We start from the raw sequence: 24038 nt of genomic DNA, 5'->3' as shown, positions 1-24038 counted from the left end.
ATATCGCTGATGATTGCAGGAGGGTGAAACTCACTGGTACACACTGAATGATCTGGCAGATCTCGTTATGATTTGGCCATAAGCTGCATACATGTATCTTGCCGAGCTTGCACTAGTGGGCACACAGCCTGAAATTGAACCATACCACAGTTAGTACATTTCCCACTTTGTAATTTAGAAGATAGCTATTGCTTCATATGCTGTCTTGTGACTTAACCATGGGTGTATTTCCAGAAACTTGTTATGAAAAAAATTATTTGTGGTCAGCTCTGTATAAAGGTAAAAAGTCATGTTCGTTTCTCAAAGCCTCTTGTGTATAGCACTGATGATTTCAACTCTCACATTTTATAGTGTGAAAGTCATAAAGCATGACAGCCGACCTCCTACTAGCTACATGTGTTGCTGTTTACTGTGACTGTTTGCAAGGCTGAGGCAGTGTTGGTACTCTAGTCCCTCTGTGCAGTGTATCATACACTATTGTTCAAAGGTTTGGGGTCACCCAGACAATGTTGTGTTTTACATGAAAACTGACTTCTATCAAATGAGTTGCAAAATGGATAGAACATACAGTCAATACGTTGGCAAGGTTAGAAATAATGATTTTTATTTGAAACAGTTTTGTCTTTTAAACGTTGCTTTCTTCAAAGAATGCTCCTAATGCAGCAATTACAGCATTGCAGACCTTTGGCATGCCAGCTGTTAATTTGTTGAGGTAATCTGAAGAAATTTCACCCCACGCTTCCTGAAGCACCTCCCACAAGTTGGATTGGCCTTATGTGCACTTCTTGTGTACCATACGGTCAAGCTGCTCTCACAACAGTAGAGACAAGACAATGACCGCGCCCAAAAAACACTGCTGCTGGTCAACCATTCCAAGAAGATGTACCGAATCTTCTAGCAAAACGTTTTGGGAAAAAGGAGGAATGTCACCAGCGCTATGCTCCCTTCACCTTCACCTTGAAAAAGGAGCGTCAAGCTCCGAAACGTTGGTGTGTGTTTTCCTACAATATATTCTTTTTGCAAATTCCTTGGAGTGCCGTGATTTGTTCCCAAACCTGCACGTTGTTCGTCAAGGGCACCGGGGTCCCAGAACCGCAGCAAGGAGAGTGCCAGGCCGCCATCCCGCATATATATGTATATATATATGTATATATATATGTATATGTATATATATGTATATATATATGTATATATATATGTATATGTATATATATGTATATGTATATGTATATATATATATATATATATATATATATATATATATATATATATATATATGTATATATATGTGTATATATATATATATATACACTATGTATGTGTATGTGTATGTATGTATATATATATATATATATATATATATATATATATATATATATACTGTGTGTATATATATATATATATATATATATATATATATATATATATATATATATATATATACTGTGTGTGTATGTATATATATATATATATATATATATATATATATATATAGCGCAGTCTGGGCAGGCACATCCAGAGTAGCCAGCTGCACAATGTCCAGTCGTGACAGATTTGAGATCTCCCGTGCTGAATCTCCCAATTTGAATCTCTGACACAAATCTCTCTGTATGTGGCTCATTGTCTGAAATGAGCCAATTAGTGAAATCTCTTGTGCTGAATCTCCCGTTATGTATCTCTGGCACACATCTCTGCGTATGTAGGGCCCTTTACTGCTTCATACATCTACCCCTCTGTTCCCTGCCCTCCAGCCAGTTGCTACACATGTGTTTAGCTTTACAGGCCCAATGTGGTAAATGGTATCTAATGTTTCTATACATGATCTCTGTACATTCTGTAGTGGTGGGGCGCAGCAAACCTATTAAGTGTACAGTTACTATAAATTAACCCATTAAGAGGGAATCCTTATTGTAATTTAAGACAACCCCTGCTGCTAAGCCACTGTTATTTTATGCACCACAAGAGGCATACCATGCATCATGTTTGCTAGGAATGGTGACACCAATTTGTTTTGAATACAAACAAAGGTATTTGAATGCAGAATGATTCATTTCCAAATATATGTTCCTACCCAAAATACGGCTCTGGTTCTGGAGGAAGTCACTGAGTATTTTAAAAGACCAGTTCATGCATTGATGAAGGAGACCTGTGAAATTGTTCACACTTTTTTATGGTGGTGTTTGCTGCTGCTTTGTAGAGAGATGTTTAGTGGGAGATTTATCAATTCTTGGAGAGAGAGAAAGTATCAACCAATCAGCTCCTATTTGTCATTTTTCAAACACTGCATGTCACATGACTGAAGCTAGTTACTTATTTTTCTTCACTTTATCTCTCTCTTGATAAAGCACCCCCATAACATCAGTAAAAAAAAAAAGCAAATGAGGACAGTGATAATCTTTCCATAAAAACTGAAGAAATGATATTTGATGTATATATGTCACCTGTTTATGTGGTTGACCACATGCACTGTTACAATATTTGGTTATGTAAAGTAATCTGTCCATTTGGAATTCTTAAACAAATAACACATTTGCCAAACTATGGATTAACAACTTGTGTTACACACAGTGCTTGTAATCCAACACACATATAACATCTAATATCCTATAACAGCCACACTTACTGACCCACAAAATCTCTGTAAAGGTAGAATCATTTTGATCCTTTTCTGTATACAGTGTGTTTTATTCTTTAATACAGTATATATAGTATATTTTATTTTAGTAAAGAAGCATTTCAGTCTCCTTAGTGGTTTGGATTCATTTTTACAACATATTTGCTTTTTTTTTGTAACCTAAATTAGCGCTGCATGACTGAATAGTGCTATAATATAGTGTTTTTGTGTGCATTTTTGTTTATTACATTACTTTAATACACCATTTAATAGTGTTTTTTTTTTGTTTTTTTTCATTATTGTATCTTATGTAGTCTTGTAAGAAAAAGCATGTTGCCAAAAGCTGCCCTGCATGTGATAAGTCTTTTGTGGGAGAAGAGACCCTGTGTCGGGATTGTGCAAAGAAGGGGACAACCGGTCCCAGTGTGATGGCTCAGCTTACTGAATTTATGAGCTGGATGAAAATTTTCTTACAAAGGATGAATTTTTAGGTAGCAAAAGATCTAGATCTCAGACTAGTTTGGATCGGGATTTAGACTTCTGGTGATGTTGGTTCTGATAAAGATGACTCCGGCGGGTCTACTGCGGAGTCTGGTGAAGTAATTGAAGACTAACGTCTGTTTAATTTGGAATTGGTGGAGATAGTGTTGAAGGATCTTTACAGCACGCTAGATTACAAGCAACCAGTTAAATCAGACTATGATGCCTTATTTGAAGAAGGATCCAAAAAAGGCAGATGCTTTCCAGTACATAAGGTCATTAAAGATATTCTGACCAAGCAGTGACTTAACATACAGTAGACAAGAGTCGGGTCATTTAAAAGAATTGATCGTATGTATCCGTTTGAAGATGAAGAATTTTTGAAATGGTGCAGCATCCCTAAAATTGATGCAGCTAGTGTTCCCGCTAGGCTGTTTTAGCGGGGCGCTGCGCCCTGCCCGATTTTTTTTAAAGGGCAAAATGCGCCCTGCCCCTCTAGCAGCGCCCCGCTAAATCAGCCTGCAGTCTGTCCCGCCGGAGTGCCCGGGCCGTCGCATTGCTGAAGGGGGCTTGCCCGGCCATGGCTACATCCCGGCAGCTCAGTGACGTAGTCATGGCCGGGCAAGCCCCCTTCAGCGACGCGGCGGCCCGGGCACGCCCCCATGTGCGACGCGGCGGCCCGGGCACGCCTCCTGTAGTAACGCGGCGGCCCGGGCACGCCTCCTGTAGTGACGCGGCGGCCCGGGCATGCCCCCTCTAGTGACGTTGCCGTGCCCGGTCCGCCCCTCCAGCGCCCTGCCTCATTTGAAGGAACACTATGCAGCTGTGGCTGAGAAAACGACATGGATGACCATTCCCTTGGAGGATGGTGCGTCGCTGAAAGACTCTATGGAAAAGAAAATGGAAAGTGCCCTTAAAAGGCTACATATTTCAAATTCAGTGTCTGTGAGATCAGGGGTTGCTCTGGCCTCATTGGCAAGAGCACTTAAGATATGGTGTGCCTCGCTTCAGGAGGATTTGCAAGATTAAGTGTCCTCGTGATCATATTAGTAAAAGTTTGGCCCAGGTACAGCTTACAGTGGACTACATCTGTGAAGCCTCCCTTGATATATTAGACTTTTCGGCAAAGTCAGTAACATCTGGTGTGGTTGCCTGGAGAGCATTGTGGCTAAAGTCTTGGGCGGCAGACTCCCATTCAAAGAATAAACTTGCTACCCTCCCTTATGAAGGTGCCTTTCTGTTTGGGAGTAAATTGGATCAAATGATTCAAAGAATGTCTGGGGGCAAATCAGATTGCTGCAAGACAAGAGGAAGATATTCTGGGTATCCTTACAGACAGTCATTCAGGCAGGCAAGATCTTACAGACCTGGTAGGCCATTTCGAGACAGATACGTGTCTGGGACATCCAGGGCATTTTTTCGCCAGTCTCTCAAAAGAGGGGGACAAAAACCGTGACGGGGTGCCTCCCGTGGTACAAGTCCCGGTGGCAGGAAGACTACTGAAGTTTTCACAAATCTGGAAACAAACCATTTGGGACAAATGGGCTCTGGAGGTAGTCACCACTGGATACCGTCTGGAGTTTTTTTCCAAGCGAAGATTGGGAAAGTTTTTGAGTTCTAAGCTTCCACCTCCAGAAGTAGAGAGAGTAGCTCTTTATTTGAAAAAGTCTCAAACAGAATGGGTTAGGTTTTTAGGTACTTGTTTAGTTTCAGGGCAGCAGTTAAATGAGGATTAAGGGAGGTTCCGGGCCATCGGTGGTCATTTTTAATAGTCTTCTGTATTTTGCCTTCTCTTGACATTCGGGTGTTTTTTGGTTGTGTTTAGTCTTCTCTCATTGTACAGTTTTCTGAATATTACACCGATTTTTTTTTTTTTTTCATACATTATGAGTATTTTTGCATACATCACCTACCATAATGCTAGTGCAGACTTTTTTTTTCTTTTTTCGTTTAAGAACAGGAATTTTTGTACAGTTTCAAATCCTTAAATTGGTAATTGTCCAACTGTCATTTTACTGGTGCATGAGAAACAGTAACCGCTTCCTCATAGTAGATATGCAGTATTACTCCTATCTTTTTAACCTCATCTGGTACAGGTCAGCTGCCTTCTTCAGCCAACAAGTACTTATGTATAAAACTAGAAATAATACATCATCCTAAAATTCCTGTTTAAATTATCTTATTTCAGTTCTTTACTTGTAGAAAACAAATAAACGTGTGTTTCCATGTTACACTATTCTTACAATAGTGGTCTTAATATAATGTTTTCTTGTTATCCAGTCTACTCCAGCACAGAGGAAGGAGTAAAGTTATAATAATTTAAATAGAACTTGGAGAGGCTACAAAATGGTTTATAACTTGCCATGGATCAGTTGGTTTGAATCTAAATGTAAATGACCTTCAGTGATTGTACATCCTATCAGACAACACAATTGTGCCTGCAGTTTTGCAGTTAATCTAGTTACCATGGGAATTAAGCAGTGCCCACATTCTCTTGCCAGTTTCAGCCGGTTCTCTGTTCATTGATGTTATTAGAGGTTACATGGTACTGTATAATGAGAATGCTTGTGCATGGTGCCATGCTATTTACCCCAAACTAAGCAAAGTTCCAAGGCTTAAGCCCCATACACACTAGGCGTACCTCACCACTGCCAATATAGTAAACTGGTTGCCGATTTGAGTGTACACACTGAACTATATTGGAAAACGATATCGTTCAGTGACATCATCGGGACCTGCTGAACATGTGGGTCTTTTGGCAATATAGACTATTTCACCTGCTTGTTCAGCAAACGGGAGGGGTCATTAACAATGCAAGGGAGCGTGCAATTTGGAAATAATGGACCTACTGCAGTGGTTCCCAAACTGTGTGCCGTGGCTCCCTGGGGTGCATCAGGACACTTGCAGGGGTGCCCTGGGTTGGTGGTCCAGGACCAACTAAATATATTAATGGTTAATTATTTATGAGAAAAACCAGTGCTGGTGGCTGCCAATCATAAAATGTGTACAAACAGAAGCAAACCCTGCCATTATCCACATAACTGACACGAAGAATCGCATATAAACACAATGTAATAAAAAAAATTTGGCCTGGGGGTGCCGTGAAAAAATTCTGATACTCTAGGGGTGCCTTGATTAAAAAAAGATTGGGAACCCCTGACCTACTGTATAAAGAGCATATGTGCACATGATGTAGGTTTTATTTTTTTTTGGACTATTTGTAAAGTGTCAACTTCTTATGTTGGTACATACTGTACCACAAAATTAGATCCACCTATATAACATTACTGTTTGTGAACAAAGTGGGTGCTGGAACTCTTGGCATGGGCCAATGAAAGTAATTACTTTCATGCATTGTTTACAATCTATAGAATAAAGAGCTACAGTATGTGCAAAGCTGACATAGAGAAGAGTCTGTTCTAGTGCTGACTACATAATACACCATATTTAAATTACACCAACACAATTGAAAAAGAGTCTGTTCTAGTGCTGACTACATACCGTATATACTCGAGTATAAGCCGAGTTTTTCTGCCCATTTTTTGGGGCAGAAAACCCCCTCCTCGGCTTATACTCGAGTCAAGTGGAAAATCGGCGGAGCCGGCAGAACACTAGCTCCGGGCGCAGACATATCACAAAGCGCCGGAGCTGTGCACTGCTGCCGCCGGCTCCCCTGCCTTATGCGCCCGCTCTAACCACTCAGCCTTACCCTACCTTACCCGCCCGTTCTCCCGCCGGCGCCGCGCTGCAGCAGGACAGAGCAGGGGCCGGACACACGCAGGAGTGTCAGAGGTTGACACTTCCTGCCTGGTGCTCTGCTCCCTCTGCTCCGTCCTGCGTCTAAAGTACCGGTACTCTGTGAATAAAGGTACCGTACCAACATTAAATGATAAATACATTCCGGTGTGTGTGTGTGTGTGGGGGGGGGGGGGGGGCAGTGAGGGGGCTCTGGGTACCATATATGCTGTAATAAATTACCTTTATGTGTACTGTGCATGTCTGTGTGTGTGTATGTGTGTGTATGTAATGTATACTGTGCATGTTTGTGCGTGTATGTATACTGTGCATGTCTGTGTGTGTATGTATACTGTGCATGTGTGTGTATGTATACTGTGCATGTGTGTATACTGTGCATGTGTATGTATACTGTGCAAGTGTGTGTATGTCTGTGTCAACTGTGTGTATACCATTTGTGTGTTTTTGTCAGTATTGTTTGTATACATTGTGAGTTCTTCGCTGTTTGTATGTATACTACCGGTAATACCGTATGTGTGTGTGTGTGTGTGTCAGACCAGTAACCGCTGTGTTTCCTACCCCCGGCTTATACTCGAGTCAATAAGTTTTCCCAGATTTTTGGGGCAAAATTAGGGGCCTCGGCTTATATTCGGGTCGGCTTATACTCGAGTATATACGGTAATACACCATATTTAAATTACACCAACACAATTGAAAATATTTAGTTGTTTTGCACAATGTAGATGGCATTTTAGTGTCTTCTACAGTACAGAAAACTCTCAGGTTGGACCCAGGACAGACTTCCCACCAAGTTTCTGGCAGTGACCCTGCATACATATTCCACCATCTCTATGGAGGGGACTAAATATATGGAGGGGATTTGGCACATACCTCTCGTCAAGTGTCTGGCGGAGACTCCGTAAAAACCTCCATGTAAATTTCTGGTGGGGACCCAGTACAGATCTCCTGCTAAATGTCTGGTGTAGACCCAGCACAGACCTCTAGCCAAGTGTCTGGTAGAGACCCGGTGCAAATGAAACCTCCTGGGCCAGTTTATTGGTGGAGACCTTGTAGATCCAAAAAGATTGTTTGTCGTTTTTGGGGTCAGAATAGAAACAAAAAATCAGTCAGCAAAACTTGCATCATAATGGTAACACTCTACTAATCAAGTCTGTTTAAGCCAGACAAAGCTGAAACCAGACTCTTGCTGTCTGGATTTGTCTTAATTTAGTTTTTATATACCTTCTTAAATCTATCTCCTAACCTTATACATTTAATTTGTAGTGATTCACTACCCCAATCACCATGGAATGACCACTGAATGGTTATAATGTCATTTTACTGTTGCAAATTAGGCCTATTTTATTGACATTTTTTGCGGCCTCCAGAATAAAGCAGGTAAGTGAGATTGGCATTCAGTATGCACAATAAGGAATTTAGCTCGGATTATTTGTTTTTTTTATTTATGAAGGATTTGTGTATCCACAGGCAAATACCTAAAACTTTAGCACATTCCTTAGAAAGGAATTGCAGTTGATAAGTGCATAGCATTTCTGCTTCTGGGGAAATTGTTGTTATGTCTTAAAAATGACAACAAAAATCCTCCTGTTCATTTCTCCTTTCAGTCGGAAAGTGGGGTAAATTTACTAAGGTTTCTAAAAATTAAAAGCGGTGATGTTACCCATAGCAAACAATCAGATTCTTTCTATCATTTCTCTATTGCATCCTAGAAAATGTTAGACAGAATCTGATTGGTTGATATGGGCAACATCACCTCTTATAATTTTTAGAAGCTTTAGTAAATTAAAGTTTTAATATTTTGTCATGAGAGATCTAATGGAACCAGAAGATCATTTGTGGTTTAAGGTGGGACATTTTAAAATTGACATTGGTTTATCAGTGCAAGTACTATGGAGATTGAAACGGTTATATTGGTTTATCCAGGGCTGTGGAGTCGGTAGATAAATGTTCCGACTCCTCGTACTTCTGACTCCGGCTCCAACTCCTCTGTATTAATATGCGAATGTATTTGATACATTCCTTGAAGGAAAGAAAGGCAACATACATATTATTACTACAGAAACTAGAGGCTGGGAAGCCAACAGTCTACTGTATTGAACAGTTTAAGCAAAGGACAAACACAATGAAAACAAAGTTTTATTAATTAATTAAATGGCTGGATAGTAGCAGTAGGCATAAACATCAGGAACTTTACCAGTTCAAAGATAAAAACCACGTTATTTGGTTGTTTTGGGAACAAAAACAAAGCTTATCTATATGACCCAAAATCAAACTCTGTAAAACCTAGAAATGGTTTATATTAATCTTGAAATGTAGTTATAGGCTTAGCAAATGTATAGATAGACAGTTTCTTCCAGAAACATGTACACATGTCTACCCTCATGCAGGCAAGCAGGTTTTAAAATAAATATAAACACTAACAGTTGAATCCAAGAAGCTGTTCCATCAAGTCCTTCTAAGCTCTTCTAGCTATAGAGAAGAATCTTCACTCAATAGGAAAGATTAATAAGTGTGGAGCATGAGTTCCGCATGCTTTGTGACGACAACAAAAATCAACGAGCCACAATCTCCGCTGGTTTGCTTGCTCGTCACCATTCAATTCATTGACACAAGGAACAATTTCTTTACCGAATCGTTACTGGCGACGAAAAATGGTGACTGTACATCAATATGGACCAGCGTAAGGAATGGCTTATCCAAGGTAAACCAACGACCCCGCGCATGAAACAAGATCTTCATCCGCGTAAAAAGATGTTGTGCGTATGGTGGGAGAGCTTGGTTGAATGAATTTTTCGAGTCTACACCAGGTGATTTCTACCAACGAGGTATTGAAAACCTTATTGAACGTTGGAAATAAGTTGTAAACTACAAGGGAGAATACATTTATAAGTATTGGTGCTCCGAATTGTGCGTTGCGTGCCATATAGTGAAGCACATGAAAAGCATGCTTTTTCAAGGTCACTTAACGTGTTCATTTTGCGGTTACGTGAGGCACTGCATGCATTGGTCTTTATTCTTACAGTAGAGAAGTTATTAATTATAATTTTCCGAGTCGGTGCATTGTTTGCCGACTCCGACTCCAGGTACTCGAAATTTACTCCGACTCCTCGACTCCACAGCTCTGGGTTTATCAGTGCAAGTACTATGGAGATTGGAACAGTTATATCGTTTTTTCAGTGCAAGTAGTATGGAGATTGGAATAGTTACAGTATATTGACATACGGTTAATAATTGGCACTTGGGAATCCAACAATCACAATGCTAGCAGTATACTGGGGTTATGTTTAGGCTGAGGGTGGGGTACGTTAGGGTTAAAACACCAAATCTGCCAGCATTCTGACTGTAGGCATGTTAGTGCCATTGTTCTACAAATTGCTATTAATTTAGAAAAATTCAGTTTTATGTCCAATTTCACACTTTGCATACAATGACATTTAGGGGGGTATTCAATATCTGTCGTGCTCCCGCAGCCATCTCCCGACGGGGGAGATGGCTGCGGGGCCCTATTCAATGCTGTCTTCCCCGACAGCATTGAACAGGGGTTCTCGGCAGAACGAGCCCGACTTCAGAAGCAGTCGGGCTCGTTCTGCCGAGAAAAGCCGGAAAGAGTCGCGCTCCCGACAGGAGCTCGACTCTTTCCGGCCTCAGCTCGTGGCCACGCCCCCTTCGGGACATTGAATCCCGACTGCCGAGCTCCAGTCGAGCAAAGCGAGAACGGGACAGGGGCACGGCTGTCAAGCTAGCTCAACAGCCGTGCCGCTGACATTAAATACCCCCCTACATATACTAATGTTGGTTAAAAATCTGTGGAATACTGTAAGTAGAATTCTTCAGATTTGTGTTGGCGGTTGTTTTGTGCTGTGCCACAGGAAGTAAATTGGATCATTAGAGAAAAACAATTTAACAACTTGTGTCTATTACTCATTTTACTGTTTTGATATGTCGGCACACTTCAAAGGTTGTTTTTTTTTTTCACAGGAAAAGGAAAAGCTAGTTCATGAGACAAGAAAGAGATTTACACAAGAATATTTACAAGGTGCGTATATACATTCTTATACCATGATTCTGATTCAGAATGGATTGTAGTTTTGCGAATTCTCGTTCCAAGATATGGCTATACTTCCCCATCGGCAACTTCTACTGTGGTGCCGACAGGGTAGGAAAAACCACATCTGGTAATTGAGGCTGTAGTGCCGCCACAGAAGGGTTTACACATATACGCACATAATATGAGATGCAGTCAGCATCCCGGAAGTCAGGATGCCAGCATTTAGGATACCGATGATGGCATCCCGACTGCCGTCAAAAGACCGGTGCCAGAACCTCGAAACCTCAGTATGCCAGCACCAGAAACCCCACAGCCAGCATCACTATCTATAAGTATGCTGGGAACAGTAACGGGTACCAGTGGGAGGGGAGAGTTCGGTATAGGCACTAGTGGGGGGACTTGTTAGGCTGCGGGGGTGCAGTTAGGATTAGGCACATAGAAGGGGGGTTTAGACTTAGGTGGTGGGGTTAGGTTAAGCAGCAAGGGTTAATGTCAGGCTGCAGGGGGTGGGGGTTTGACTACTGCATGGGAGGATTAGGGTTAAGAGGGGGAGGGTAAGTACTTAACCCAACCCCTGTGTGTTTTTATTCTGACAGCCGGCATCCTGACTTCCAGTTATCTGTATCTATTCCATAGAATATATACATATACAGTAGATATGTCTTTTTAATTATATAATTTTAATTTATAACAAAAAAAGTCTCTTACTTTTGTTGAGCTCCCCTGGCTTTACACAGCCCTCACAATATGCTGCTACAGTATGTAGTACACGCTGCCTGCTGACTTTCCGTGGTGGGCAATCCAGCTCCTTCTTTCCAGTTCATGGAGATGGCTAGTTACATAATGACATGAACGTCCGCTGCAGCACAGTCAGTATGCTTATGCCTGCTTTTGTAGCACTGCAGATCAGTGATTAAAATTACTTACCCCCTGAGCCCTCCCCTCTTCACCAGTTCTGCCACCCCCCCAGCGACCACGTCCACACAGCAAGGCACAGTCCCTGCGGCTCCAGGCAGCAGCGCCACTTCTGGATGCCTGGCATGGCAGCAGCTGTACAGCACCCCTTGAAATTTCTGGCTCCTGGAGTGTAAGTTCCACTGGAACCACTCTCCTTACACCCTTGCTTATAGCTCACTTCCTATACTAACATGGGGCCCCCCCACCCATGAACATGACCAGCCCTATGCTCTCTGACTGTCTGTCAACATAGGTCGGTATGGACACCTTATAAGTGTACCACGTACTCTTGCCGTGCTTCGGGAACACTATTATATTTTCCCTCCACTCCGTAGTGGATGGTAGGACATGAAATACCGCCTGTCGGCTCAATTTTTTTTTAAACTCATGTCGACTTTTTTTATTGTCGGCCGATAGTGATCAACCTTATTGCTATCAACCTAGAGCCAATCTTTCGTGAGTCCGGATACCCTTGTCATCAATATAGCAAAAAATACTAATAATATATTAGTGTTGTACAGAAATGTGAACATCTCATTCTATGGGGTCGATCCTATTAACCCCGAAGGGTGCGGATGATTCGCCAAGTGCGAATCATCACGACACCCGGCACACTTTACGGTGGGCCGAATTCGCTGAAAAGTGGTCACTCCTCCATAGGGTGCGAGCAAATTTCAGTGAATTCGGCCCTGCGAAGGGTACAAGTTAGGGTTAATTTGGGTGCCGTTTTCAGCCTGAAAACGGCACCCGAATGGCAACTCGCACCCATCGGGGTTAATAGGATCGACCCCTATTAATAGGTCGTACAGTAAGTCTCTCCTAGTTGTGGCAGTGGAGTGACTCTGTTAAGCCTAACACATCAAATAAAACTCATAGGGCGGTATTCAATGAGCCTGATTCGCCATGTTTTTATGGCGAATTTGTGCTGTTTGGCAAATTTTTGACTAAAACGGTGAATCACCCTATTCAATGACCAGATGGCGAATACATTTGAAGGTTTTTTTCGCCATGATTCACCGAGTAGCAATCGCTATCTTTTTATGGAGAAGTGGAATGTGAACTTTTAAAATAAAGTGTTTTGTTTTTTACATTTGGTGTCAAAAAATCAGGAATTTTATTCTGAGGAGGGGCATGCTATTTTTATTCATGTGCTGTAAGCACATGAATATATATTTAATTTACACAGCAGCCAGCAGGGGGCGCCGGAGCCGAGCCGCTCATTAGATATTCATATAATCACTGCACCCGATCGTTACATATGCATGATCGGGTGTAGTGAATATACCCGGTCCCCTGCTGGCACCCCCGGGGGGCAGCCTGTGCTGCCTGGCACCCGGGGAGCCCACCTCCCCCCACATACGCTCTGGGGCCAGGCAGAGAGACTTCCATCTCCCTGCCTGCCACCGTCCTCAGGCTCCCTGCGGCGTTCGCCGCAGGAGCTCATATTCGCCGGTCAGGGGCAGCGAGCCCCTGACTCGTTGAATACCGGAGCCGGCGAGGCTCCGGAACGTGGCGAATGTGCAGCAAATCCTAAACAGGATTCGCTGCACCTCGCCGGTATTCACATTGAATACCGCCCATAGACTCAGAAACTTGTGCAGCAAATATGATACATTTGATGTTATAGGGTTAAATCTATTTTTACTTCGGTTCCCTCTCTTACCATTTTCATGGGATTCATTTGAAAACTTTTTTCACTTCTAGACAGTCCTACCAAATATGATTCCCGTGATGTGGAAAGACTACAGAAGGATGATGCCTGGGTGGAGAGTTATCTACTATGGAGGCATAATGTGGTAGAGGAGACTCTGAAGATGATTGATGAAAGCTTGAGGTGGAGAAAAGACATAGCTATTAACGGTATGAGAACCTGTTTGTAGATACATATGCTCTTTATGACGACAGTTTACCAAAAAACAAGTAAAGTTGTTAAAAGCATGTTTTAGGTGCATTGCACTAAGCTTGTTGTTGCTGATACGCCTGTATTCATTACATGTTCAGTATCCCTAAAGCTGATGCACAGAGTAACGCTGTATGTAAGATATGCACTCCTAGAAACACCTTCAGAACATAAGATCACATTTGAAACAAAGCTTAAAAGTTTTGAATTCTACAAATAACCCAGGACATTATTAAGACTTTGTGGGCAGAGATCACTTGTAATAGCAAAAGTTAAATTAAATTGTTAATTGGGTAATGCTTTAACCCACCAGACATTAAAGAATCAGATGAGGCATTGCTCCTAGAAAAAAATCAGTAAATCAGCAGAAAGAGGGCAGCTAATAATTATGGGGGACTTTAACTACCCAGGCATTGACTGGACTAATGTGACATGCACATCAACCAAAAGTGGGAGGTTTCGGAGCGTACTGAATCAGTTTATCAATCAAACCATGGAGGAGTCTACGCGATGCGTGGCCTTTCTGGACTTAATATTGACAAACAATGTGGATTTAGTGTCTGTGAGGATTAAATAAAGTTTTCAATGTCTGTAAACGACTCTGCAAAATAAAAAAGGAATAAATTGCCAGGACCAGATGAAATTTTACCAGATTCTGATGGAACCAAGGGAAGAGTTAGCTTACCCCTTGCCCATGTTAACCTAGACCCATGTCGACCTAATGGTGTCGACCCAATGCTTGTCGACCTAATGACCGTATCCCAGTGGAACAATCAGATCTGTGATCTCTTGGTGCAGAAAGGATCAATCCGTCACAACTGTATGCACTTGTATTTGTACAATACTCAATAAGTAATACTGAGGCTAAGCAAACTCAAAACAAATAAGTCACCAGGGCCAGATGGGATTCATCCGAGGGTATTAATGGAATTAAGGGATGAACTAGCTACCCCCCTACATTATATCTTTAGCAAGTCACTATCGTCAGGTATAGTACCAAAAGATTGGAGAATAGCAGAGGTAGTGCCAATATTCAAAAAAGGAAAAAAGGAAGATCCCGCTAATTACAGACCCGTTAGTTTAACATCAATTGTGGGTAAACTATTTGAAGGATTTTTAAGGGATGGTATCCAGGAATATTTAGATCATCACCTTCTACTCAGTACTAACCAACATGGGTTCGTGAAAAATCGTTCATGCCAAACTAATCTACTAGGGTTCTATGAAGAGGTTAGCAAAAACCTCGATAATGGAAATGCTGTAGATGTGATTTTCCTAGATTTTGCTAAAGCATTTGATACTGTCCCACACAAGAGATTGATTAATAAAATGGAGAACCTAGGATTGGGTGAAAATATCTGCAGATGGGTAGGGAATTGGCTATGTAATAGAGAACAAAGAGTGGTTGTGAATGGTGCCGTATCAGATATGATACCGGTACTAAGTGGAGTGCCCCAGGGTTCGGTTTTGGGGCCCATTTTGTTTAACATTTTTATTAACGATATTGGGATAGGGTTACTCAGCAATGTATACATCTTTGCGGACGATACAAAACTTAGCAAAGTCATCAAATCACCAGAAGATGTCACCATGCTTCAAAATGATCTTGCAATTCTAGATGAGTGGGCAAAAAAATGGAAGATGAGGTTCAATGTAGATAAATGTAAGGTTATGCACCTTGGGAGACACAACCAGTGTGCAAGTTACAACCTTAGCGGAGAGGAACTGGGTAATTCCATACTTGAAAAGGATCTAGGAGTCCAAATAGACAGCAATCTAGGATGTAGTGCCCATTGTAATGTAGCTACAAAAAAGGCCAACAAAATTCTGGCATGTATTAAGAGGGGAATGGAAACTAGGGACTCAAGGGTAATTATGCCACTATATAAAGCATTGGTGAGACCTCACCTAGAGTACGGAGTACAGTTCTGGGCCCCACACTATAAAAAGGACATCATAGAATTAGAAAAAGTCCAAAGGCGAGCAACAAAGCTTATTAGGGGAATGGAGAATTTAAGCTACGGGGAGAGATTAAGCAATTTGGGACTATTTACATTAGAAAAGAGACGTTTAAGGGGGGACATGCTCAACATGTACAAGTATATCAAGGGCCAATATAAGGAACTGTCACACACCCTATTTTCTACTAGAAAGGAATCTAGGACGCGAGGGCATGAGTATAGATTAGAAGAAAAAAGATTTCATTCAGCTAGTAGAAAGAATTTCTTTACGGTCAGAACAGTCAAACTCTGGAACTCTCTTCCCAGAGAGGTGGTAACGGCTGGCTCATTAAATGCGTTCAAGGCAAAGTTGGACAAACATTTACTGGAGAAAAACATCCATGGGTACAAATAAGAAATATAATTTGTCTGTAAAATACCAGAACCAACCAAATCAGCAATGGATATCTATACCAGGTTGAACTAGATGGACGCAAGTCTTTTTTCAGCCTTACCTACTATGTAACTATGTAAGTGATGAATGTGTTATTATTTTTGGTACTTATGTAATATCTGGGCTCCCGTTTTTCTTATGAGACCGCGTCCCCTTGCTGCGCTCGCCATGCTTCGGGCACGATGGCTCGCTGCGCTCGCCACACTATATAAAATCAACTCCATGCGTAGTTGGATAGTAGGGGTATGAAAAAATGGGTGCATTTAACATGGGAGCCCAGATAATACATAAGTACCTTATTTTTTATGTTGATTGACCTGTAGACAATTGATACTGACATATAAGTTACTATATACAATCAGAATATCTAAAGCTTCCTCTGTGGTCGGTAAGTGCGCCTACTTTTTCTTGTGCCATTTTTTAAATTCTAAAATATAATGCCTTTGGGAATGGCCAAATAACGATTTCAGTGTAGAGATCTGCCATGCTGTATTATAATGAGAAGGCTGACGATCGTACAACCATTGCATAGGGAGAGTTGGATGACATGACTCCTGGCTGCTTAATAATTATTCATGTACTTGACAGTCACATTATTAATATGGTTACAGCTAGAGCTAGATCCAGTGCATGTATAGCCAAAGACCTAAATAGTAGTCATACAACATTTCAGGATAATAAATGAAGGCCCTTCAGACCCCTTTTTCTCATACTTCCCGATGTCCACGGCGGCCTCCGGTATCCTCTTCTGCGGCATCTCCGGTCTCAGGGGTGCATTGCATGAATGTGTGCCCGCGTGCAATGCACACCTGGGACCGGAGATGCTGTTGAAGTGGATCCCGGGGGACAAAGTGGACTTTGGGAACCATCGGGGCACCACCAGGGGACCAAGTAAGTATGAAAAAAATAAATATTACAAAATCCGAAAAAATCCCTTATCCAAAATGCTTGTGGTCTCGGTGTATTTTGGATTAGGGATCCTCAACCTGTAATGTGTACATAGATGAGTGAATGTATTGGGTAAAGTATTGTCCAGTTGCAGTTTGGATAGTTGTTGTTCCTATAGTGCAGGCATTCCCAACCACAGTCCTCAAGGCACACCAACAGTGCAGGTTTTAGTGATATCCAGGCTTCAGCACAGATGGTTTAATCAGAATCCCTCAGATACTAATTAAGTCACCTGTACTGAAGCCTGGATATCTACAAAACCTGCACTGTTGATGTGCCTTGAGGACCGTGGTTGGGAATGCCTGCTATAGTGTATTGCAGCGTTCCTTATGGAAGAGCATATTCATGCACATTTTAGTGAGTGTTGTTTTTATGTTGGCCTAATTGTTTCTTTATGACAGCACAATATTGTGTCTGATTTGAGTAATGTAAGTCGGATTCTATCTCCGGGAAAGCAAGTGTACAGTATCTGTAAGAGAAATTCTATATTTTAGCAGACAGGTATGACACGATTGTTGGGTTATGACATTAAAGTCTTCTGATTTCTTCCTCCTGTGCTAAGGTGTTCACAGGAGAACCTAATTCCCAGCTGACATTAATCATTAAACACATGTTTGATTCAAAAGGCAACACTCATTTCACAAGCTGTTTCACCTTTCTTTTATTGTATTAGTCATTTTATTTAACCTCCAGATATCCTTGCACTCAAAACTTCCCTTAAAGGATATTTTGCAAGGTGTCTGAATCAATGTTTACTTCTCAGAAGTTAAATTTGCCGTAAAAAAATACATTTTTATCCTTCCCTTGAATTAATTAACTTTCCTTTTAGCTTCAACACAAACCTTCTGCATGTTCTAAAATCACATCAGAGCACAGCAAAATCAGTTCTGTAATGTTAAAAGGCAAATCTGTAGGGAAGCCCCTTCTCCTTACAGCTCTTTGGCTGCCTGCTAGAAACAGCCACAGACCAGTCTGCTTTGTCAGCCCCTGACACCGAGCCCCCCCCCCCCCCCCCCCCCCCCCCCAGAAAAAAAACACATCCCACCATGGCTCCACTCACGACCTTTCTGCCCAACTGGGTGTGGACAGAGATCAAACAGAGTGTATGATACAGGGAGGGTGGGCGACAGAGATGAGATAGGGGGAGGTTGGCCAAGAGATAGATGGTGAGGGTACATAGATTAAACAGAAACAGTGGAATGAGGCTCGATAGGTTGACTGGAGCAGTATACCATAATGCAGGGTCCTGAGGTGAGCTCATGGAGGACAGAAAACCTCTTATGGAGCAGAAAGACATATGACTCCAGATATGAGGTTGGAAAGATGAAATAGAAGTCAGTCTAAAGAGATGCTGGGGGAGTATGAGGCTGGGCAGACATGGCTGGAGCTATACGTGTGAAAGGGCTTCCAGCCTAATCTTGTTTCAGTTTTAACTATAATACTTGCCAAGCTTTACTCATAGAAGAGCTGGAGCCACAAGTGAGGCCTGTGGTACTTTGGAATTAAATTGGATGTGACCAGAATAGATGGCTTGCCCATCATGTGACACCTATAGTCCTGCTGCAGGGAGGGAACGCAGCCCATCTGAGAGAATCAAGTTTGCACTGTGTGGTTTCTTTCTTTCATGGTAGAGCATTGACTGAGTTCCGAACACATAAGGGCTTAGGAATGGTGGTTGTAGTGACAAATTAGCCATCAGTAGTAGGTGGTTACTTGTTTTCATATTCAGGTATAAATACTGCATTTAGTGAATCTCTATAGCATGTGGTAAGCCTAGAGGGAGTTCTGATTTGTTGAGTATCTTTCAATAAAAAGCATGTTTAAGAAGTATGTGGATACTGAACTTTTTTTCCATTTTAGAAAGTTTCATTTTCATTTTTTATTATAATTTGTGTCTCCAAAAGAAAAAAATAAGTCAAAATATTTAATGCGCGGACCTTTCTAAACTGAAGCCAGCTTCACATTGCAGCTTTGACACGGTATATTGCTGTTTTTTTACCATTTTAAAGCGGGAACAGCTGCAGTGTGAAAGCTCCATTGTCAATTTACTGGTTACAGAATACCGGTATTTTGAAATGTGTTAAAAGCAGGATCCTACATGTTTCTGAGCCGTTTTCCCTGCAGTCTGAACAGCTCAGAAACGGTATTTGCTACAAATGATAACCACACATGATCCCCGCCCACAAGCAGGAAAAAAACATTTAAAATGACATTGTATGGCTTTCTATGGGTGAAACGGGTTGAATCAAATGGTATTGAAACTGCAATATACCTTTACAACATGCAATATGAAAGGGGTTTACCTGGCTTTTGACCCATTTAAAAAAAACGTTTACAAAAACGAGTTGAAAGCAGGTTTTTGCAATGTGAAACCAGCTTAAGTGGTCTAGATCAGTGGTTCTCATCCCCGGTCCTCAAGCACCCCCAACAGTTCACGTTTTCCAGGTCACCTGGCCGGGTCACATTATTCACTGATGCATTTTAAAAGATCCAGAGATGGAGCTAATTATTTTATTTGTGCTACTGTGTGGAGACCTGGAAAACAGGCACATTTGGGTATACTTGAGGACTAAGGTTGAGAACCACTGGTCTAGATGATGTAATACACATTGCTGTAAATTTTGCCAGATTTATTACCCTTAAATCTTTAGAACATACAAAGTTCACATACAGTAGTTTGTGTCCTGTTAAGTCCAACTGTTCTTTTTGATGCCTTTGCGTATTGACCTACGAACATATTTTTAGTATAGCCTACAATAAGTTTTCCTATGTATTTGCATAGTAACCATCGGCGAACCCACTAAGCCAAGACTGCAATTGAGGCAGGTGATGATCACCTCCAGTGATATAGAGATGCATGAAGAATTTCATTGGATGTTTTTGTCAGGGATGCTGAATCAGTACATTATGTTGATATTTATTTTATTATTATTATTTCTCTAACGTCCATTATGGAATACTGGGGTTCAATACTATGGGATAGAGATCCTCCGCAGGAGAGACAGGCACATAAGATCTTTCAGTGTGGGTGCACTGGCTCCTCCCCTCTATCCTCCCTCCACTAGTCAGTTTAGAAAAATGTGCCTCAGGAGAGGCTGCACTTCTGGGAGCTCCAGAGAGATTTTTCAACATTTTGTTTTAGTTTGTTATTTTGGGGCGCTGCTTTTAGACCTAGGCAGCAGTCCTGCTTCGAGGGTGCCAGGGGAAGGGTCAGTCACCGGCCTCTTCAGGCGCAGAGCTGTCCTGCTGCAGGACTTTGTCCTGAGAGAAGTTTCTGTCACCACACAGCATTGCGCTGGGGCGAGCAGACCTCCAAGCTGCCGCACACCCCTGGCAGGGTCTGAAGACTACAAGTGGTGAGTACTGGTCGGGGTCCCCCACAGGGGGTACCCCGACTTTATGTGCGGCAAGATGGCGGTGACCGTAGCGGCGGACCTCCCGCAGTTACCGCGCGAACCCCCATCTTTTATATATTTGCTGGCAGGTACAGATAGCCACTGGACCACCAGGGCTATGGCAATGTCTGGTTTTTGCATTAAGCACAGATTAGCCTAAAAATGCCAGCTTTTTAATGCTAAAAGCACCAGCTCCGTTTTGGGGGCGGGGCTTAGCTCAGAGTGGGACCAGGCTCTGCTAGGCAAGACTTCCTGCTTCTTCCTGCATGCTGAGGTAGCCATTAACAGCTCCTCATAGGTGGGGTGGATCTGGGATCTTTCTGCCTGCAGAGACAGCAAATTATAGCACTAATTAACACTTACATTGTGTTTGCCTAGCATATGAATATTGCATAGCACTGTTTTTCTGAAGAATTACTGTGTGTTTTACTGTGAACCAGCTCTCTCCAATCTGTGAGCTCAGGTTACAGGGTGCCCTGGATTCCCAAGTAGCTCTGTTTACCCCACACTGGCTAGTTAAGATATTAGTCTTTAACACATAGCCAAAGAACACTTACAGATCAGTGTGTGTGTGTGTGTGTGTGTGTGTGTGTGTGTGTCTGTGTCCAGCTTCACAATGGTGAAGAAACTGACCTGCATGGTGTGCAGCACCAAGTTTATCCCTGCCTCACAGTCACAGGTTACCTGTGAACCCTGTATGTCTCCACAGCCTAGTCGGACTACCCCTCTGGCTAGTGGTGTGCCCCCACAATATAGTGGGGTGTCACAGGGAGATAATGAGCCTGCATGGGCCAGCAGCATTAAAACGCTGTTAGACTCAGTCTCATCCCAGCTAGCTGCTAATACAAAGCAGACTCAGAGGGTGCAGAAGGATTTAGCCATCCTGTCAGCTAGGGTGGATATCATCACTCCTTTTCCCAGCCAGTCTAGCCAGCCTCAGAAAAGGCCCTTGTTGGCTGTGGCCCCTGATACAGAGAGGATGATATCCTTGATGAAGGGGAGGAGTTGCAGGATCAGGAGCCTGTACAAGAAGAGGCACCAGTACATGGCCCTGAGCCTCTTATCAGAGCTATTAGGGAGGTCTTAGAGCTCCCTCTGGAGGAAGTCACGGAGGGTGACTCTTTCTTTATGACACAGAAAAAGCAGTCTGTGTGTTTCCCAGAGCAGGCGGAACTAGAGGGTGTTTTCAAAAACGCCTGGAAAAACCCTGAGAAGAGGTTCCAGCTCACAAAGAGGTTCGCAAATGCGTACCCTTTTGAACCTGCAGGTAGAAAATTGTGGGAGGAGCCTCCCCTTGTGGACTCCTCAGTTTCACGCCTTTCTAAAAAGGTGTTACTACCGGTCCCGGGTGTTTCCACCCTTATGGACGGGGCTGACAGGAGACTGGAGACCACTCTCAAGTCGATGTATACGGTTAGTGGGGCCTCTCAACGTCCCGTACTGGCCAGTTGTTGGATGGCTAAGGCCATTCACACGTGGTCCCCCCAGATCCAGGAAGGTTTGCTAGGGGACATGTCGGTGGCGCAGATAGGTGAAAATCTGCGTCACATTCAGGACACGACAATGGTCCTATGCGAGGCCCAGAAGGAATTTGGGGCCATAAATGCCCGCAACTCTGCAATGGCGGTCTCAGCCCAGAGGGCCCTGTGGCTGCGACAGTGGGTGGCGGACGTGGACTCCAAACGCAGCGTGGAAAGTATCCCCTTCTCAGGGGAGAGGCTTTTTGGGAGTGAGCTGGATGAGTGGATCTCCAAGGCTACGGCTGGTAAGTCCACTTTTCTTCCATCAGCCCCTCCTGCGCCAAAACGTCCATTTACCTGGCCTACCCAGCAGTCCTTTCGCAGGACTCGGTTCCGCTCAGGGCCATAGGTGCGTCCAATGCCAACAGAGGTGGATGGGGTAAGTTCAGGAAACCTAACCCCTCTGGCACACAGGACCGTGCTGCCACTGCAGCTGCATCCTCTCGAGGTGGGGGGTCCTTTGTCGTACTTCAGCCAGGTGTGGGATGCCTCGTGCCTAGATTCCTGGGCCAGGACTCTTATTTCGAAGGGCTACAGGCTGGAGTTCGACAGACCGCCTCCCAGAAGGTTCTTCAAGTCTGCCTTCCCCGCAGCAGCGGAGGACCGGATTCTCCTACAAGGGGCAATCCAGGGACTGCTCCAGTCCAGGGTAATCCTGCCGGTTCCAGTGCAGGAGCAGGGGCAGGGTTACTACTCGAACCTCTTCCTGGTGCCCAAGCCAGATGGGTCAGTGAGGCCCATTCTGAACCTGAAGGATTTGAACCCGTACCTGCGGGTGTTCAAATTCAGAATGGAGTCCCTCCATTCGGTCATCGCCAGTCTCGAGCCAGGGGAGTTCCTGGCTTCCATAGACGTCAAGGACGCCTATCTACATGTCCCCATTTGGCCCCCACACCAAATGTTTCTGAGGTTTGCGCTGGGAAGGGAACATTATCAGTTCCGGGTGTTGCCCTTCGGCCTGTCCACGGCTCCGCATCTTCACGAAGATCATGGCGGAGATGATGTCCCTTCTACGGCAGCATCGGGTGAATGTCATCCCGTACCTCGACGACCTGCTGATCAAGGCAGGGTCGGCAGGAGCCTGTTGCAGTGCTATTCAGCTGACCAGGAGGATCCTCTCGTACCACGGGTGGATTTTGAACCTGAAGAAATCATCCCTGGTCGCAAGTCAAAGGATGCTGTTCCTGGGCATGATCCTGGACACAGCAGAACAGAAGGTATTCCTTCCACCGGAGAAGGTGGCTGCAATCCAGCAACTGGTGGTAGAGCTGTTGGCGGGCCCACAGGTGTCGGTTCACCTCTGCTTGAGGCTGATGGGCAAGATGGTGGCCTCCTTCGAGGCCATACAGTATGCCAGATTTCACTCAAGGACATTCCAGCTGGATATCCTGACGAAGTGGTTGGGGTGCCCCAGCCAGATGTGCAGGCTGATAACACTTTCTGCAACCACAAGGCTGTCGCTCCAATGGTGGTTGGAGTCGACAAATCTACTGGCCGGCCGTTCCTTTCAAATCCAGGATTGGCGTCTGTTGACCGCGGATGCCAGCCTGAGAGGATGGGGGGCCGTGGTTCAGGGTGTCCATCTTCAGGGCAGATGGTCCCTGTTGGAAGCCAAGCTCCATATCAACAGGCTGTAATTGAAGGTGGTTTACTACGCCCTGTTGAAGGCTGCTCCTCTGCTCCAGGGCAGGGCTGTGCAGGTGCAGTCAGACAATGCGACCACGGTTGCCTACATAAACAGGCAGGGTGGAACGAGGAGCATGCCGTGCATGAGAGAAGCTGCCATACCGGGAGTGGACAACTGGGAGGCGGAGTTTCTCAGCCGCCATGACCTCCATCCCGGGGAATGGGAATTACACCAGGAGGTGTTCACTGCATTACGGATCTGTGGGGGACTCCACAGATAGACCTCATGGCCTCTCGAAGAAACCACAAGGTAACCAGGTACTGCTCTCGAACAAGGGATCCTTGTGCGGAGGCAGTGTATGCACTAACTTGGCCTTGGGAATACCGGCTGGTATATCTC

The 24038-nt window shown here is 43.6% G+C and overlaps 1 protein-coding gene across 2 annotated transcripts in view; it reads left to right on the top strand.

Annotated features, from left to right (window-relative positions):
* Positions 1-24038, top strand: part of MOSPD2 (motile sperm domain containing 2) — a 93753-nt gene that overhangs the window by 7649 nt on the left and 62066 nt on the right. The window contains exons 1-3 of one of the 2 annotated variants that reach the window (XM_083172459.1): positions 8106-8227; positions 10829-10886; positions 13560-13715. In XM_083172459.1, the coding sequence (XP_083028585.1) occupies positions 13670-13715 (46 nt within the window). In that variant the 5' untranslated portion in view covers positions 8106-8227; positions 10829-10886; positions 13560-13669. Of the gene's footprint in view, positions 1-8105; positions 8228-10828; positions 10887-13559; positions 13716-24038 lie in introns of those variants that run through there. The other variant, XM_083172458.1, reaches the window with a different exon arrangement.

This window comes from Crinia signifera, chromosome 2, assembly GCF_055691185.1.
Source record: "Crinia signifera chromosome 2, ASM5569118v1, whole genome shotgun sequence".
Lineage (NCBI taxonomy): Eukaryota > Metazoa > Chordata > Amphibia > Anura > Myobatrachidae > Crinia > Crinia signifera.
This window is presented reverse-complemented; position numbering and strand designations above follow the sequence as displayed.